The 16,808-nt window shown below is 43.0% G+C and overlaps 1 protein-coding gene across 3 annotated transcripts in view; it reads right to left on the reverse strand.

Annotated features, from left to right (window-relative positions):
- KCNIP1 (potassium voltage-gated channel interacting protein 1) overlaps nt 1–16,808 on the reverse strand; it is a 532,042-nt gene that overhangs the window by 1,045 nt on the left and 514,189 nt on the right. For 2 of the 3 annotated variants that reach the window (XM_004371208.2, XM_004371209.1), the window contains exons 2-7: nt 13,189–13,313; nt 11,281–11,350; nt 9,707–9,777; nt 8,774–8,881; nt 4,074–4,178; nt 2,905–2,967 (exon numbers count right to left, since the gene is read on the reverse strand). In XM_004371208.2, the coding sequence (XP_004371265.1) occupies nt 2,905–2,967; nt 4,074–4,178; nt 8,774–8,881; nt 9,707–9,777; nt 11,281–11,350; nt 13,189–13,313 (542 nt within the window). Of the gene's footprint in view, nt 1–2,904; nt 2,968–4,073; nt 4,179–8,773; nt 8,882–9,706; nt 9,778–11,280; nt 11,381–13,188; nt 13,314–16,808 lie in introns of those variants that run through there. The other variant, XM_012560114.2, reaches the window with a different exon arrangement.

The raw sequence follows: 16,808 nt of genomic DNA on the forward strand, positions 1-16,808 counted from the left end.
AGAAGCACCTTCTCTGACTTTAAAGAGGAATTCAGAAGAAACAAATTATCCACTAAAATAATGAAGGTTGCTTCTTTTAAGAAGCTCTGAACAATGACATTTTATCAAATAATTTTGCTGCATCTACTGAGATGGTCGTGTGGTTTTTCTTTTACTCTATTAATGTGATTAATTACGTAGATTAATTCTTGAATGTTCAAGCAGCCTTGCATTCCTGGAATAAACACCATTTATTTATAATGTATTATATTTTTTTATATATCACTGGAATTTGATTTTTTAAATCTATTCAAAAGGAATATATTAGCCTGAAATTTTTTTAACTTATTACAAGTAATGGCCTTGTCAAGTTTCTTTATTGTGGTCTTGTTAGCCTCATAAATCCAGGTGAGAAGTTGTCCCTCTTTCTCTATTTTCTGAGACTGTGTAAGATTAATATTATTTATTCCTTAAATGTTTGGAAGAATTTATCAGTGAAGCCATCTGAGCTTGTCATTTTCTCTGTAGGAAAATTTTATATTACAGATTGCTTTTTTTTTTTTTAAACAGACATAGGACTACTCATATTTTCTATTTCTTTTTGTGTTAGTTTTGATAAGTTGCGTTTTACAAGGAATTTATAGATTTCCTATAAATTGTCAAATTTGTTGAATAATCAACTCTTATCTTTTTAATGTCTGAAAAAGTCTGCTGATTTTTTCTGTACTTCCCCTTTTCATTCCTGATACTGATAATGAGTTTTCTCTCTTTTTGTATTTTTTCTTGATCAGTCTTGCTAAGCATTTGTCAACTGTATTAATCTTTTCAAAGAGGCAACATTTGACTTTGTTAATTTTCTTACTGTATGTCTCTAGTCCATGTCTTCTATTTTATATTTTTCTATCATGTATTCTCTAAGTTATGTATTGAATGTAGAAAATTCTCAAATGTTTGGATGTTGAACAACACGCTTCTAAATAATCCTTAAGTCAGAGAAGAAAATATTTTGAATTAAAAGATAATTAAAGTATGACTATATCAAATTTTATGGGAGCTAAAGCAGTACTCAAGGAAATTTATACCTTTAAATGCATATATTAGAAAAGAGTGGTTAAAAATCAATGATCTCAGCTTCCATCTCAAGAGCTAGAAACTTCTCCCCCCACCAGCAAATTGAATAAAAAACAAAACAAAACAAAAATCAAAGGAGGGAAATAAATTACAGCACAAATTAATGGAAAACAGACTTACAACAGAGAAAACTGACAAAGACTAAAGTTGATCCTGGATACTTAGAATCTTTTAAAAGTTGATAGAACTAAGAGGATTGCCTAGTGCTTAAGTATATGAGTTCCGGAGTCAAGCTGCCTGCATTCAAATTCTGGCTCTGTCACTTACTAGCTGTGTGACCTTGGGCAAGTTATTTAATCTCTCTATGCCTCAGTTTCTTCACGTGTAAAGTGGGATTGAACACAGCATTTACATAAGGTCGGTTGTGAAAAAGAAACCAGTTCACTAATGAATAGCTATAGAAGTTGCTAATGTGAGAAACTATTAAAAACTTCTCTCAACTGATAAGTAAAGTCAAAAAAGCACACATTAGCAGAGCACTGTATTTAAAATCAGAGTGACAGGAGTTCATGTTTCATCTCTATCATTTACTGTGACCTTAGCCAAATATCTCAAGCTTGTGATGCCTCAGCTTTTTCTTCTTTAAAATGGGTATGATCAACACTGCAGTTCAGCCAGTTCTTAATGAACAAAATGCTGAAATACTTTTCACCCTGTTAGTAAATAGCTGCTGATCTGAGCCTCCCCCTCCCGCTCAGCATCTGCTACCCCTCTGGCTACCAGATAATTGGCCCAAGACCCCTGCCCATAGATCCATCAACTAATGGGTTAATGCCAAATTTAGCAGGGATCCTCCAGGGCACTGCTCCAGGGCATTGGTCCAGGTCAGTAATGACTGTCAATGTTCAGGCCAGTCTAGTTGTTAAATACTTTGAATATTACCCTGGACACAGCACATCTACCCCACAGGGCTGTTGTGAGGTTTGTGTAACGTGCCTGAAACGTGGTTGGTGCTCAATTAGCATTAATAACTTCTCTCTTGCTTTCTTGCCTTTGCGGTTGTTGTTGGGTAGATCACAGAGTAACTCTGTATCTTTCTGAAATAAGGTGGGGGTATAAATACATTTTTCTAAAGTAGATGAAAACAATTATTCTGATTCAGTCTATCTGGCAGACTCTGGGGCCAGTCTGTTCTTTAGACTAATGAAAGTGTGGTCCAAGGACCAACAACTTCAGCATCACCTAGGAGTATGTTAGGAATGTGCATTCTTACGCTCCACCCCAGACCTACTGAATCAGAATCTACCTTTTAACGTAATTGTAGGGGAGATTGGTTTGCACATGAAAGTTTTAGAAGAATTGGTCCAAGGCATTTGATTAAAATGAAGATTTCTAGACCCTACCCCATATCTATGGAATTGGAGTCTCTGGTATTGAGGCCTGGAAATTGGCAGGTAATTCTCATGTGTGCTGTGGCTTGAGAATCACAGCTTTAGACTTCTTTTCAAGCTACTCCCATGTAGTCTTGGGAGTGAGCCATCAAGCCAGAGGCAGGCTGAAAAATGATTGTCTTGCCCACTTGGGAAGTCTATAGTTTCATATCCCCCAGACCTCTACACAGGCTGCCTGCCTCAGTCCTGTGCTTAGCCAAGATCAACTGCAGGCCAGACTGAGGAGTGGAAGATTGTTGGACTCTGCGTTGTTGCTATTTTTGTTGTTGTTAGTGGTGGTAGTATTGGTTGATCTGAGGGGTAGCAGGTACACGCAGGGTTCTCAATCCCTTCCTTCTAGGCTCCCAATCCCAAGATTTCCTTTCCCAGATTTTAGAGGTATTGTGTCCTGAATTTTCCTTACCTCCTGACAGGATTCAAGAAATTCATCTAAAGTCACGATGCCGTCTTTATTTTTGTCCATTTTCTGAAAGACACAACAGGAAGCACTTGAAGGAACCTATTAATCTGCATCCCAAAACTTGATTTTTATTAACCATCTTTGCCCTGAGAATTAAGGTGGTCTTTCATTGATCATACTACTCCATTCAGGCCCTGGTTAAAGCTCTTTGAACTCTGTGAGCTTCCTTAAAATTAAAAGACTTGCTCCAGACATTCATCACTGGATTATTCTGCTGATTCCCTAACATGTCTTCCCCAGTCTCTCCTAGGTTGTCCATCTGGCAGAAAGAACACTGGACTTGAGAGTTTCTACTTTTATCTTGGTCACTTACTATGTGATCTTGAGAAAGTCTTTAAGCCTTTCTGGGCCTCTGTTTTCCCACCTGTAAAGTGGGAGGATTGTATTAGAATGAGCTTTGACATTCTTTGATTCTATGCTGCTAGACTTTTTCTTTTCTTTTCTTTTTTTTTTTTTTTACTAAAACACCACTCTGATTATTCCATTCCCCTACTCAAAGACTAGTAGTAGCCATCCATCATTTGCCAAAAAAAAAACCTGAACCCATTGCCGTTGAGTCGATTCTGACTCATAGCAACTCTATAGGACAGAGTAGAACTGCCCCATAGAGTTCCCAAGGAGTGCCTGGTGGACTCAAACTGCTGACCTTTAAGGTTAGCAGCTGTAGCTCTTAACTACTATGCCACCAGGGTTTCCCCTCATTTACCAGAGCAAGCCTAAACTTCTCAACTTTAAAGATCTCATAATCTGGCCCCACCCTAGTTTCCAACCTTATTTCTTTTTACTCCCCAAGCATAAATGCTTAACACCTCCACAGATGTGCTTGATGAAGTCTTCTTTGTTTACTCTGAATCCTCAAGAATTTCTGTGGAACTCAGAGACCACACTATACCACTTACGCTTGATTATTTACTTCCCTCTTTTCTTCTGTAGTGTATATTTGTCTGCTGAACTAGATGAACTATTCCTTGAGGACAATATATCTTCTAATTCTTTTCTGTTCCCTGCAGTGCTTAGCACAGGGTTGGACATAAACCACTTATTCAGATGCTTGTGGGCTAATTGGTCTAAGTTGGGCTTAAAGCTCTCATGCACAGGGTGGGCAGGCGTACCTGGAAGAAGATGTCCACGTGCTGCCTTGGAGTGTCCTCTTTGAGCACAGGATATGTGTATTTCCCCATCATGTCATAGATTGCCTTGACAATGTCTATCATCTCCTGGAGAGGGGACATGGAAGCACACAGTGTGGGGACCACGAGCTCAAGCTCTTCTTAAGTGAAAATTTGGAGCTCTTTGTCCCCTTTGCCAATGAGAGGGTTGATGAAAGAGCGTTAGAAAGCAAGTTGAAGGGGCTATTTTCTGTTCTTTTTGGGAATCTACTCCTAGAGAGAGGGCAGTGGAAATTCTCATTGCCTTCAGAAGCTCTTGGGTATGATACCTTTTCTTGGGCCACCTCCCCAGAGGAGTTATGTGTGGCATCCTTAATCCATGGACTTAAGGCAAAGGAAGTGTTATTCTGAATTAAAGAAATGTTAATGTTCTGGCTTACCACCACTGTCTGTCAGTTTGTTGTACTGTACTGGCTTGTGTGCTTCTATGATGCTGGAAGATATGCCACCAGTATTTCAAATACCAACAGGGTCACCCATGGTGGACAGGTTTCAACAGAGCTTCCAGGCTAAGACAGACTTGGACGAAAGACCTGATAATCTACTTCTGAAAATTAGCCAATGAAAAACTTAAGGATCACAACAGAACATTGTCCAACTTGCTTGCTTTGGAGGGATCAGTCCTTAGAGGAAAACGTCATTAGGAGGGATCAGTAGTTAGAGGAAGATGTCATTAGGAGGGATTAGTCGTTAGAGGAAGACATGGTGTTTGGTGAAGAAGAGGACCAACAAGGGCCAGGGAGACCCTCGGTGAGATGGATTGGCACATAGCTGCAACAATGGACTCGAACATACCAATGATCATGAGGATGACACAGGACTGGGCAGCATTTTGTTCTGTTGTACATAAGGTCACCATAAGTTGGTGTCAACTTGAGGGCAGCTATCTATTTCTCTCTAGCTAATGTTCTGACTTAGAGATTTAAAAATCCTGACAGATTCTGTTGCTGTTTTCAGCTAAGAAAAATGATGGAAAACCAGGATTATCCTTAGGGCCCTCTAGATCAATGGTTCCACAGACTGGGGCACTTGTTAAAAAGATCAGTGCTCATGTCCACCCTAAACATACTGAATCAGAACCTTCTAGGACTAGGGTCTAAGGACGTCTTTTTTATCAAAGTATATTAAGAATGGCTATTCTCAACGTTTATAGCTGATAAGAATAATGTTATATCATTCCAGAAGGTAAATGCATATTAACAGAAAAGCCTACATAATACTAAATTTTCATTAAGAGAAAAGTAAAGGGTAAAATGTGAGGGTAAAATTTCAAGTTTGGGACAATGAGGGAGATATTTGGGCCAGGGTAGCCTTTGTTGCTTTTCAAATTACACAAATTACACGGCTTCCTTCTCTCTCTCAGCCGAATGGCTCAGCATATATTCTAGATCATCTTGACATTCCTGGAACCATTCTCTTAGTCTCATCTTCTCAATCCATCTCCTTAGCTTCATTTCTCACCCACTTTTTAATCTCATTTTATGATCCTAAGAAGAAAGAATTTCACCATGTGGGTTCTGTGCTGTTACTTGGACACCATAGATGGATAAGCATGCATATTTGAGTCCTGATCAGCTGTCATGGATTGAGTTGTGTCCCCCAAAAATATCTGTCAGTTTTGCTGGGTCACGATTCCCAGTATTGTATGATTGTGTTATCTGATGTGATTTCCTTATGTGTTATAAATTGTATCACTATGATGAGATTATATGTGATCTTATGTGTTGTAAATTCTATCACTGTGATGAGGTTATAGCGACAAGGTTGACAAGATTGGTGTCTTAATGCAATCTCTTTTGAGATATAAAATAGAGAAGTGAGCAGAGACACATGGGAACCTCATACCACCAAGAAAGCAGTGCAGGGAGCAGAGCGTGTCCTTTGGACCTGAGGTTCCTGCGCAGAGAAGCTCCCAGATCAAAGGAAGATTGATGACATGGACCTTCCTCCAGAGCCAACGGAAAAAGCGTTCCCCTGGAGCTGACGCCCTGAATTTGGACTTGTAACCTACTGGACTGTGAAGAAATAAACTTCTCTTTGTTAAAGCCATCCACTTGTGGTACTTCTGTTAGAGCAGCACTAGATGACTGAGATGTCAACTCACACCCCTTTTTTGGAAAACTCTCTCCCTACTCCATAATTCCTTTGAGTGGTTGGGCCTGGGTGGCTGTGTTTGTACCAGGTGGCTTGTCCCTGTGGCCACAACTGATTGTTACAGAGGAGGACATCTGACCAAAGCTGAGCTATTCAGTGTTTCTCTTTTGGGAAGTTTGAGTGAAGACACACAGATCCTATAATCAGAAAGGTAGAACCCTGGAACTCTTAAGTCTAGAGGAGTTGGGGCCAGAATCCGTGTCGTGGGCAAGCCAGTTTCAGAGGAATCTGGTGTGCAAAGAGTAGAATGGAGCAGGTGAACAGAGAGTAGAGGAGATGAGAGCAATGCTGGGAGGAAGGGAGAGAAAGAAGAGAGGAGAGGAGAGGAGGGGAGGGGAGAGGACAGAGGAGAAAGGAGATGAAGGATAGCGGAGAAACAGAAACACACAGACACAAAAAGAGAAGAGCAACTGAGGAAGACAGAGACATAGACTGTAACAGAGACCTAGAGAAGACTGGGAGAGACTGACGGAGAATGGTTATCCTATAAACTAAAACCTCCTCTTGGGCTCCCCCATCACCACCTAGTTGCTGGAAACTTGAACCTGCCATCCCTGTCAAGAAAGGTGTGGCCATCTTGATCCCAGACATTGCTGGAGGAGGGGGAGGAAAGAGAGAAGAGGAGAGAGAAGGAGATGGAGAGAAGAGACTAACAACTTTCTAGTTTCAATGGGCATTAAAGATGTTCCATTAGACTCCCTATATCTTTCCGCGGAATCTCTAAACTTAAGCTGGTTTGTACTGATTATTTTCTCTTCTTTGTAGCCAAAAGATCCCTTCCTGTACAGAGAATAATTACTATTTCTTGGCTGATGGGGGGAGGGGGGTTGTAGAGAAGTTCCAAATCCTGCCATGTTTTCTTTCCAATCTTTCAATGCTTCCTGACATGGAGTAGGTGCTCAGAACATATCTATTAAAACAATTAAGTTGTTTTTATGTTTGGTTTATAGACCTGTTTTCCCAAGACCGTGATCCGGCCTTGCTCTGGTCCCTGCTTTGGGCACAGTGCCTACCACGGGGTAGGAGCCCGGTAAGTGCTGAGTGAGTCAGCGATGGTCCCCAGATCACAATGGCGAGGTGTTCCAGTATAGTAACACCTTCTCAGAGAGGCCTTTGCTGACCTTCCTGCCAAAATACCCTCTACCTGTTGATTTACATTTGCCGGTTTATTATCCATCTCTTTACCCTTCTCCATGAGCATGGGGCCTCATCTGATTGTTCACCACTTTACCTCCAGCACCCAGAATACCTCATAAGCCCTGAAATATGTGTCGAGCAAATAAATACATGACTGGATGAATGAGGACTGAAAGTTAGGTAAGCTCTCTGAGCTTCAGTTTTCTCTCTGTAAGGTGAGAACCTCTCAGGGCTGAGGTGACATTAGAGCTGACATTTGCACGTAATCCCCAGCACTGGGCCTGGCACATAAGAGCTCAGGAACTGGGAGTGTTCCAAACCAAACCCACTGCTGTCAAGTCGATTCCAACTCATAGCAACTCTATAGGACAGGGTAAAACTTCCCCATTGGGTTTCCAAGGCTGTACTCTTATGCGAAGCAGACTGCCGCATCTTTTCTCCTGTGGAGTGGCTGGTGGGTTTGAACTGCCAACCTTTTGGTGAGCAGCCAAGCGCTTAACCACTGCACCACCAGGGCTCTTGTGGGAGTGTTAAGGATGTTAAATTCAAGCCTCCATGGAGACAGTAGACACCAAGGTGAGTTTAGAGAGAGACCTGCAGGTATTTTAGTGGTTAGGCACCACGGGTGCTTTGATACTCTGAAAGTATCTAGTCATGAAGACTCAGTTATGGTTTGTGAGGATTTCTGTAAAGGTGCTTGTGCCTTCCCTCATAGCTTTCTGTGATTTTTATTAGGCAAAATAAGTGGGGCCAGTATTATACATTTTTAGTGGCCTCCTCCTCAAAAAAAGTCCCTGGATGGTGCAAACAGTTAACACAATTGGCTGCTGACCGAAAGGTTGGAGGTTCAAGTCCACCCAGGGGCACCTCAGAAGAAAGGCTTTGTGACCTATTCTGAAAAATCAGCAACTGAAAACCCTGTTTTCCACAGTTCTACTTGGACACACACTGGGTCACCATGAGTCAGAGTCGACTCGACTGCAAACGGTAAGCCTCCTCAGAAATCTCCCTTGTCTCTTCTGGGTGATGCCTGCAATTCCAGCTTTGAGCTTTAACTTGTGATTATTAACCTGTTAAACTGCAGGTTTCCCTGGGAAGGGTAACTCTTTACACTAAAACCAGTCATTTACACCCCAGGGAGAATGGATCTGCTTAATCAGCGCTTAAGAACTGGGGACAAGGGCAGGGTAGGGCAGTGGGGGTGGTTAAAGGTGGCCTTTTTCATTTTGCCAGGAACCAGCTCTGCTAGCCCCAGAGCAGATCCATCCTCATTCATACACTTCTGTCCTCATATCTGGGCTGTTTCCTCTTTAACTGTGGCTCTCTCATGCTCCCAGCCTCCATGCATTTACCTCTTTATTTATGTATCCGTCTTTATTGATGTCATACAAATTAAATGTCCACCTGAGCTTCTCATGGACAGTTCCTCTCAGTAGGATCGACAGAGCAGTCACAAAGTCCTGAGAAGTGAAAAAGGCACAAGGGATGTTAACCACACAGCCATTAAGTAGGGTAAGCTCTGTCCTTGAGCCCCACTTTGTGATTGCTACTACCAGGACGGTATCAACCCTATCTTCTCGTCCCCTGAAGGCTATGGCCGAGCTCAGTGAAGAGGTACCCCCTGCCATCCCCACCTCTTGCCCCATTTTTGGCAGGCACACCCTGGAGGAAGAATGGAGGGGTGTGTGTGTGTGTGTGTATGTGTGTGTGCTGACACCTCCAGACACAGATAAACGCAGCCTCCTCTGCTATTGCCTTGTCGCATTGCTGCAATTAATTTTGGCTTTGTCATATGAGTGTCAGTAGAGTCTCGTATCTAAGAACATGGACTCTGGAAACATATGGCCTGAGTTCAGATCCCTTCTTTGCCACTCACTATCTGTTTGACCTTGGGGAAACCACTCAATCTCTTTTTGCCTTACTTTCTTCTGCTGTAAAATGGTAACAGATACAGAACCCTACATCCCAGGGTTATTGTGAGAAGTAATTGAGTTAATATATTCAAAGCACTGAGTACAGACCCTGCTGCATGGTAAGCTCAGTGGACATGTGAGCTATTAAACTGTTATTATTAGTCCCTTGAGTCCCTGAGTTCCTGGAAGTGAGGAAGCAGTTGCTTCTTCTTCTGCATAGCTTCAGGAAATGTTTACTAAATGATAGAGGTTTCCTTGTCTTGACTGAGAGCATTTGATGATCCAACCCTTCCCACAGTGCCCCACGGTTTAGAGGGAGAAGTGACGGGGAACCTGGAGACTCCTCCAGGTGGGTCCAGGAGACAAGCCTACCTCAAACTTCACGGAGCCTGTCTGGGTGGTGTCGAAGGCATTGAAGAGGTAATGGGCATAGGTGCTGGCATCTGCAGGGAGAGAGGGCAGGGCAGGTGATGGGAGCAGGGACTTCTAGAAGGGAGAGATCATTTAACAACAGAGGCCCGATCCCAACAAGAAAGAGAGGAGGGTGATACTGTGATGGTAGAGAGCAGAAAATTAGGGAGTGGAAGAACCTGCTGGCATGAACTGGGCTTTGTCCGGCTCTCCTGGGGTGTAGATGGGAAGTTCTAGCAAGAGCCGAGACAAGTCCTTGTTTCTCCCTCCATCCAACCATCCAGGGAGAAAGCCTCTTCCGCTTCTCCATGTGTGTAGTTTTTGGGGGATGGAGGGTTTGGTGATTGACTGGATAATATGTTCTTCTGAGAGGCAGTGCACCCTCATGGGATGAGCACTCACGTGGGAACAGACAGACCTGGCTGGATCACAGCTCTGTAACTACATAGTTGTGTGATCACAAGCATCTAACTCAGCCTCTCTGAGCTTTACTTTCCCTTCTCGGTAAAATCGGACATAGCAAGACCTATCTCTTGAAATTTTTACAAAAGAATGTTAAACTACAGCAGTGCTTGACATGTCATCAAAACTCAATAAACAGCCACTCAAGAGAACTCAATGAACTCTGGTTCTGTGGGCATGCATGGGACAAAACTGCCCACCGTCCCTTCTCCCCTGTCTCTTCAGTAGGTCACACACCTGGGGAGGCCACCTGCTGCTGCTGAGGGGCCCAGAAGAAACAAGGCCCAAGAAGTGTTTGGGATGACTGAGTCTCCATTTTGTCAGGGCCCAGGGAGAAGGTCTGGGTGTGCAGGAGATAGTTCCTGGGGCAGGAAGGGAGGTGGCATGTGACACATGGAGGCCACAGAAAGATCCAGTGATGTGTCCTGGACCCAGGGTGCCATAGTAGATTCCTGCAGGAGTCAGGCAGGGCACAGAGCAGGTGCTGTGGGCCTGGCACCCTCAATAGTCTAGCTTTATAAGGACAATTTTATGCTTCCTGCATCTTTTTGGATTAGTTTATTTTTGTAGTCTCTGTTACTTACTAAAGTTCTTTTAATAAAATCCAGTTTGTCTCAGCTTTTTAAGGAAAAGAATGGGAGTATTTGGCACAATGGTGGAGCTAACATGTCCAAGCTTTGTATCACACATCCCACACTTATAGGATCTCATCCTGGCTCTGCCCCTCACTAGCTGTGTGATTGTGATCTGGAGTAAATTGCTTAATCTGTCTGAAACTCAGTTGCCCCATCAGGGATATCAATACCCACTGTATTGAACTCTTCTGAGAATTTATAATATTGCTTTATCCATCTTTCTCCCTCTCTTGGAGAGGGTCCCTTTTCAGAGCTCTTCTCTCCTAAAGCTTTAGAGAAATTTGCATCTTGTTGTGATAAAAAAGATATCCTGTTCCAGGTTCTCCCCTACCATGAGGAGGAGGCAGATAGTAAGAAGACTGGACTTGGTGCTGGAAGAAGGGAAGGATGCCCACCAGAGAGGGAGCTAGGCAATGTCTTCTAATAGGTCAGACTTACCTCCATGAGGGAAAAACTGAGCATAGATCTGTTTGAATGTTTCTTCATTGACCACACCGCTGGGGCACTCCTGTGTGATGGAGAGAGTCAGTGGAGATATCTGAGGACCTGTTCTAGCCACAGTGGGCTGCACCCATCCTTGGGGTCTAGGGTTCCTCGTGATCCCTGTGGGCAGGGGCTAGACAACAACCTGTGAAATTTCGCATATCTCCAGGTGAGTGGTCGGGAGGTGGCACAACCTTAAGATGGAAGCTGCTTTACAAAATGATGAAACATCATCAGAGAATAGGCACCATGACGTGGAAAGAGTCTGGGCTTTGGGATTGGAAAGAGTCTGGGCTTTGGGATTAGAAAGACCTGGGTTTGGATTCCGGCTCAGCCACTTCCAAGCTGTGTGGCTTTGGGCAAGTCAGTCTCTGATCCTCAATGTCCTTAGCTGTAGAATGGGGCTACAGTACTTTCCCCACAAGGCTATCATGAGGTTTTATATGGGAACTGATGTGGTAGTGAGCTCATGGTAGATGCCAATCAATGTAAGTTTCCTCCCTTTTCTGGATGCTGGTCCCTCTTAGCCCACTGTCCATCCTGGGCCACCTTCCCGCAGGACCCTGCTCCAACCCAGTGGCCAGCTGATAACACTGCCTCTGCACAATTGGAAGAAAAGAAGTCCTACAGGTAGGAAACTAGGCACAAGACAAGTGCAATCAAGGCTACTGTGGGGAGGCAGAGGGATCCCTGTTCTTGTCAGATAACTTCCAGCTGTTGGAATCCTTACTGGCAGCACCTTGGAGAGCATAGAGGGTGTAGGCAGTTTGGACTTCATCAAGCTCTGCCTCTGGGGAGAGGAGATGGTGAGCACCTTCTTCCACACTACCCCACCCCAGGATTTGGTGGCACAGTGGTTAAAGCACTCGGCTGCTAACCAAAAGGTTGGTGGTTCAAACCCACCAGCCGCTCCACGGGAGAAAGATGTGGCAGTCTGCTTCCATAAAGATTTATAGCCTTGGAAACCCTATAGGGCAGTTCTACTCTGTCCTATAGGGTCACTGAGTCAGAATCAGCTCCATGGCAGTGGGTTTGTTTGTTTTTTGAAAGTTAAATTAAAAAAAAAAAAAATCAATACTCAGGATTGGATCTGAGAGCTTGAAAGTTGGCCCGAGAAGATAGAAATGTATTAATGTATATGAAGAAACAATGGGCCAACTAATTCCCTGTCTTCTGATCACATGGCTTCCCATGTAGCTCAGACAAAGAGGAAGGTGCTGGCAAGCATGAGGAGGGTCTTGTTCTGCTGTCAGTTCTACTTCCCGTTGTAAATTAATACACTGGCAGTCAGCTCACATATGAGTCTCTGTGAGCTTGGTTAGCATTAGTCAGAAGACCTGAATCATTTTGGGTGCACTGTGTTATGATAAGGCTAGAGCCTGAGCTAGGGTGAATTCTCCAAAGTTGTGCCACTCTGTGAAGTCTCTGGGCAGTTGTCCAGTTTACATCTCCTGAGGTTTCCTCTTCTTTGCTCAAGCCTTTCTTTCTAATCAGGTGATATTGCTCTTGTGTCCCCCCTACAGATCTGCCCTTCCTTGTACAACTGCATGTATGGGAAAGTTCCCTGATGGGCCCCCTTTGCATTTGGGGGAGTCTCTGGGTGGTGCAAACAGTTAGCGTTCGACTGCTAACTGAAAGACTGGAGGCCCAAGTCCACCCAGATGTGCCTCAGAAGAAAGGCCTGGTGATCTACTTCTGAAAAATCAGGCACTGAAAACTTTATGGAGCACGGTTCTATTCTGACACACATGAGGTCACCATGAGTTGTCATTGACTTGACAGCAACAGGTTTTAGGCATTTTAGAAAGCTTAGCCCCAAGTGCGAGATCCCACCCAGTCCCCGCCAGGCTGCATAGGTCTTACATTTTTGAAGCCTCGATAAAGGACTTGCAGCTCCCTCTTGGTGAAGTTGGTCTGGGCCTCAAGCTGCTCCAGCCCCTCAGGCCGATGGCAAACCATGGTCATCTCCAGCTCATCTTCAATCTTATCTGGAACCAGAGGAGACAGCATTGGAATGGATGGCCTTGGTGGTCACTCTTGTCAGACCACAATCTAGGCTGCCAAAAGGGTGGTGTCATGACCCGGGACATAGGGCTGTGGGCTGGGATCACACTGCAGATGACCTTCCTGCCTCAAGCCCCACCTCCCTGCCAGTCACTTCCTGTCTCACCACCAGCCCACCCCACGACTCTCGGTGTGTCAAGCGCCGCATAGGGAAGGAGCTTCAGAATTGGGGACAAACATGTTCCAATTGGAGATGAGGGCACAAGTGCTAAAAATAAGTCACATGAAAACATTTCCCTTCCTTTCAAAGTAACTTCACTGAGAATTCAAATCACTGCCTGTTGAACCTTCTGAATATTCCAGAGACATATGTAAGTGAGTGCATGATGAACACCCTCTAAACAGCAAAGGGAAAAAATCTAGTAAAAAAACAGAGCAAACTCTCACCATTTGGGCCAACTAGGGGAAGGCTAGCATGATTTAGTAAAAAGTTCAAATTATAGAATATTAAATATTAATTAAAAAATCTGAATATACCATTGTGTAATATTTCCTAGAAATTCTTAAATAATAGGGAAATGACTTAAAAGGGAGCACTACGTACTTTATGTGAAGGAAAACTAAAGCGTTTGAAGGGCTCTAAAAAGAGTTGTCTTCAGTAGTAGTTTATTCCTGCCATATGTATTACAATGTAATATGATTTTGCACTGATTAGATAGCAAGTGTCAGTCAATTAAAGTGAGAAATCTGCCCATCTCCTATTGAAAGATCACAAAATCCAAATAAGTGGAACTTTCCACGTTTCCCTGGCACAGAGGAATCAGTGGGTGTTTGCCTCTGGGCCCTGCCGGAATGCTTTTTATAAATTTACTCCAATCAAGAATCAATTGCTATCTAACCTCCTCTGCCTGTTGTTGACATGCAGACATATCCAAATCCATATATTGAAAAGGGTTGTCAGTCTGGGCTGAGAAGAATAGTGAGGAGATGGGCAAGCTGCTGGGAACCACACACACTGCGTTACGTTCCCTGAGACAGGGAGTGAGGGCAGGCTTAGTTCTGCATCTGAGAGCAGGGTGAGCGGGTGTGGTACATTGTCATTTCCCTCATCAGTGCCCGTTGGTCTCTTTGTGCCAGATTTCCTCTGCCATTGTGACTTTCCCTTTAGAGACTTTGATCCCAATACAACAGGAATTCATCAAACTAAGTTTGCATCTTCTAAATATTCTCGAAGGTAATGGGTGTTCAGGTAAGGCTCCAAGCGTGAGGCAGAATAATTTGGCAACAATTCCCCATTGTCATCTTTCTTATGTACTGGGTAACATGTATCACCTTATCCCCGTGGGCATAAGGCAGATGATTCAAGATAAATAAGATACTCTGTTTACACAACATAGCTGTAAGTGGCTAATGTTCTCATATTTCTTACAGAGCCTTTAATTATTATGTCTGTCCTAACAAGCAACAATTACCTAAATTATCTAAACTGCAGCATTTCTATGTGAATTAAAGGACCCAGTCTAAAAAACAAAACAAATAAAAAAAAAAAAACCCCACAAAAGTCTAATTCAGAGAGCTCATATGTATTTTCAATTTGCTTAAAAATAGAAATCAGTTGTTGGTTTAAATCTCCTACTATCAGATTTAATAGCACTTTTACAAAAAAAAAAAAAAAAAGCACAGACATTTAACTGTGTGAGAAGAGGTGATAATCATATTAAAATGTAGATGAGAAAGATGGAAATGTATTTTTGGAACAAATGTCATATTTTTTAAGGTGTCCATTATACCTTTCTAGGTCTTATCCAGAAACCTAAAAGATTGTTTGTAGTAGTGGCTTACTTCCATTAATCTCCCTGTGGTTGAATTACTCACAAGCTCAGGGAACTCTCTTTGCAGACATTTGAGAAAATCTTTTTGATTCAGAAACAATGTTTGTTATCACCTTTATTAAAAATGCACGAAGTAATTATTGACATATCAAATATTAAACCCACTTCATTAGGGCGGAACTGGGCTTTATTAATAAATGATTTGCTTGCTGTCTAGGCAGGGGGATCAATTTCCATGTCAAACAGATTCTATAATAGCTGAGTATTTGAGTATCGCCTGGCAAACTTTCGTTGTGCTTTGTTTTTCTCATCATCCTCCAGCTGTCAGGCTGTGGTAACATCAGTCACGGAAGGAAATGCACGTCTTTGGAACTCAAGATGCTGGAAAGTGGTCTCCATGTGGGTGTTGGGGACTTTAACCAGTGGTTCCCAAACATTTTTCCCCTCACTGTATTTCACATTAAGAACTACAGTTTATATCACAATCTAGTGTACACATATATATATTCAAAAATTTATATGAAGTATTTTGAAGTGAAAGTTTCCTGAAATAATACTTTCCCTCACTAACATGAGATATATTTTAATCTTAATTTTAAATGATTCCTTTTTATGAACATGCTGGTTGTGACCTTCATGTGTCACTGCTTGCTCTTAGTAACACTGATTTAAACTGTAGACAGCTGTGGTAATCTTACGGGCAGGGCCACATCTGCGCATATTCCTTCTTCCCTTCCGGGTCTTCCTTCCCCTCCCTTCTATGCCTCATGGTTCTAGCCATGGTAAATATTTTCTGAAGGAACTTGGGACAGGGCTGTAGGGGTTTTGCATCCCTACTGTTATCCCTCAGGGGTTCCCTGGGTGCTGCCGAGGAGGTTATAGGAAAGCAAGGAGGGTGGCCCCCATCGCCGGCTGGAGGAGAAGGAACCAGAATTAACAAGTGGGGCTGACAGTTTCTTCTGAGGTTTGTTGAGAGTTGCTAAGGCCAAATGTTACTTGTTATTATTATTTTTGTTGTTAAAAATAATGATGAGCCAGATACTAGGTCAGACTGAGTTTGGATGACAGGGATCCAAATGAACCTAGAGGTTTAATACTATGTGATACATGATAAGAATACATTAGACCCTCTTCTGTTTGTAAAGTATTTTTCATCTGCAGGGTGTTTTTATGCCTGTTGTTTCACCACAATCTTGTGTGTGGTAGGTGGTGGGGAGTGGGGACCATTACCCGTCCCATCCATTAGGAAGATGGGAGCCCTAAGAGATGAAATGATTTTCTAATTACAAGTACCTCAGAAAGTCATGAAGTCTCTGTCACTGGGGGTAGTTAAGGTGAGAAAGGATGATCCGTTGTGGAGGATGCTTAGCAGGAAATTCCCAGAGTAAACAGGAAGTTGGAGCAGGTGATTTAGATGAAGCGGTTCTTAATGTTTTGGAGTCAGACTCTTCTGAGTGTGTGATGAAAACTTTAGACCCTCTCAGAAAAACAAATGCACCTAATTATGATGAATTACCTATACTTTCAGTGAGTGCCTGTAGCTTTTAAACACATGGAACCCATGTGAAGACCTTCTGGCATAGGTGATCTCTTCCAAACTCTGCCACTAAGTGGCTCTGCCTGAGTCCCAGGTAACACAGCCAGTCA

This window comes from Trichechus manatus, unplaced genomic scaffold (genome assembly GCF_000243295.1).
Source record: "Trichechus manatus latirostris isolate Lorelei unplaced genomic scaffold, TriManLat1.0 scaffold00011, whole genome shotgun sequence".
Taxonomy (NCBI): domain Eukaryota; kingdom Metazoa; phylum Chordata; class Mammalia; order Sirenia; family Trichechidae; genus Trichechus; species Trichechus manatus.